At 50.3% G+C, this 2,153-nt stretch overlaps 1 protein-coding gene across 1 annotated transcript; it reads left to right on the forward strand.

Moving 5' to 3' along the window:
* On the forward strand, positions 1-1,943 carry SIVA1 (SIVA1 apoptosis inducing factor). Its single transcript, XM_067295640.1, has 4 exons — positions 1-224; positions 458-664; positions 1,054-1,210; positions 1,708-1,943. Exons 1-4 carry the CDS (start codon positions 107-109, stop codon positions 1,763-1,765), a joined length of 540 nt encoding a protein of 179 aa, XP_067151741.1. The 5' UTR covers positions 1-106; the 3' UTR covers positions 1,766-1,943.
* The last annotated feature ends 210 nt before the right edge of the window (positions 1,944-2,153 follow it).

A 2,153-nucleotide genomic window follows, 5' to 3' on the forward strand; every position in this document is an offset into this window, starting at 1 on the left:
TGTCGCCGTCGCCGCCTGGGGCTCGTGTCGCGCTTCCCTGCGGAGGGGGACGGGCGGGGGCGGTGCCGCTGCGGCGGCGGTTCCTCCCCCCCGCCCCGGGCCCGCGATGCCGAAGCGCTCCTGCCCCTTCGGGGACGCGGCCCCGCTCCAGCTCAAGACCCGTGTGGGGCTGCGCGAGCTGAGCCGCGGGGTGCGGGGCGAGGAGTACCGGCGGGAGGTCTTCGGTGAGGGGGCGGGCGGAGGGGGGAGGGAGAGCGGGCGGGCGGGCAGGAAGTGCCGCGGCCCGCTGGGCCCGGCCTGCGCTCTCAGAGCTGCCCCAACCGTCTCTAACGGCCGTTCCAACCGCCGCCCCGCGCGGCGCCCCTTCCCTCGGCTCCGCGGCGCTTGCCGGAGCCGGCCCTAGCCCGGCGCGGCGCCCGTAGCTGCCTGTAACCTGCCTCTCCTCTCCCGCCGGCAGAGAGGACCAGGCGGCTGCTCTTCAGGGGCGCCCAGGCGTACATGGAGGGCGCCTGGCCCGCCGGCGCCCCGGGCACCTGCGCCGTCAGCCGCTCGCCGGAGCCGGGCGCAGAGGCCCAGGACACCCGCTCGGGGCGCCGCTGGAGCGGGCAGCTGCTCATCGGCTACGACGGGAAACTGCTGCGGCGCTCAGCGGCCATGGAAAAGGGTGAGTGGCCCCTCCGTGGCCAGGAGTCCTGTGCTGCCCTGTGCCGTTGGGTGAGCAAGGCCTGCAGGCCCAGGGAGAGGGGTTCCCTCTGTAGGTTTTCTTTTTTTTAATAGTTTTTTAACAGTTTAGAAACTGTTGCTACAATGGTGTATGTATGATTTGTGCAATAATACAGCAGTCTTGTTATTGAAGGGGGGGAAAAACAAAGCTGTAAGTGAGCCCTGTGCTATTGTCTGCAATTGTGTTCTTCAAAATGCTACTCACTGCAGCTGTAGTGCTGAGGGGAGGTAGCATGCTCTTGCTTGTCTTATAGAACTTTTAGATACTTTTTCAACTTCTCTGTTTTGCTGTAAAGTGCATCTACTCTCAATTGCATCTTTTCCAAGCAGTTCCACCAGTGGGAGTTTCCAAAGCCTGTTCCTCATGCATAAGAACGGCTGATGTCAAGGAAGCGTGTACACAGTGCGACCAGTTCATATGCCAGAACTGCAGCAGGCTCTGCAGCTCCTGTAACACAGTTACCTGCTCTTTGTGCTCGATTATTGAGTAAGTGCCTAACGAACCTTTCAGGCTTTTTTTAGTTACATATGCCCTGATAATTGGCTTTAGCATATGAAGACCCAACAGATATCTAGCTCATCCACCTAATGGATTTGAATACTTCTCAGGTTTACTACAGCTAATTCAATGTATCTGAGACACAGAAAATAAAATGCCTTTGTGAAGTAAACTGATCAATCTTAGTGTAAGTCTAAATCAGTTTCTCACTTAAATGTTCTAGGAGACAAACAATTCCTCTTGATTTCCTGCTAGCAATATAGTATGCTGGCTGATGATGAATCAATACATGAAGTAATTTTGAAGGTTTTTTTGCCCTCATTGTTAATAGCTCTGTAATATAAAGGAATATTGTGAGTGTTGTGTGGGAGTCCAGTGGTTACAATTGATAGTAGAAAAGGAGGATATTCTTTGTTATGATCCAGAAGCCCTAGACACTCTATTGACTTTGTTTTTTTGTTTTTGTTTTTTGCTTTTTTCCCTAGTTACAGTGATGTTGGTGAACAAGTTCTCTGCAATGGTTGTTCAATATTTCAAGTCTGAAACTTGATGAAATATTCCTTATGGCTAAAATGTCCATAAATTTCATGAAGTCTCCTCTTTGTGGCTGGTCAATTAATACTTTTAGCATGTGAATTAATTATGGAATTTCTGTGTTTTATATCCTTTTATGTACTTTTTAATATTGTAGCTAAATAAACTTTTATATTTTGAAGATTTATAGATTATTTTGAGTCAACTTTCTGGTAGGTGATATGTCTATCTGAAAGGTGGTCCTCTTGTTCTGGATTTTATAATATAAGGATTATCAGCCAAAAACATCTCTTCACTGTCTCTCCACTTGTTGCTCATGTCAGGACACTCTTTTTTTGGGTTGGAATAGAAACCAGAAGTTCCTGTTGTGCTTTCATGTAAGTATAGATCTTTTCTA

Source organism: Apteryx mantelli, chromosome 4 (genome assembly GCF_036417845.1).
Source record: "Apteryx mantelli isolate bAptMan1 chromosome 4, bAptMan1.hap1, whole genome shotgun sequence".
Lineage (NCBI taxonomy): Eukaryota > Metazoa > Chordata > Aves > Apterygiformes > Apterygidae > Apteryx > Apteryx mantelli.

Excerpts from the sequence above, each read along its gene's own strand:
- SIVA1 (XM_067295640.1), top strand. The coding sequence starts at position 107 with ATGCCGAAGCGCTCCTGCCCCTTCGGGGACGCGGCCCCGCTCCAGCTC. Across the intron at positions 225-457 it reads GTACCGGCGGGAGGTCTTCG|AGAGGACCAGGCGGCTGCTC; the intron begins GTGAGGGGGCGG and ends TCCCGCCGGCAG. Across the intron at positions 665-1,053 it reads CTCAGCGGCCATGGAAAAGG|TTCCACCAGTGGGAGTTTCC; the intron begins GTGAGTGGCCCC and ends TTTTCCAAGCAG.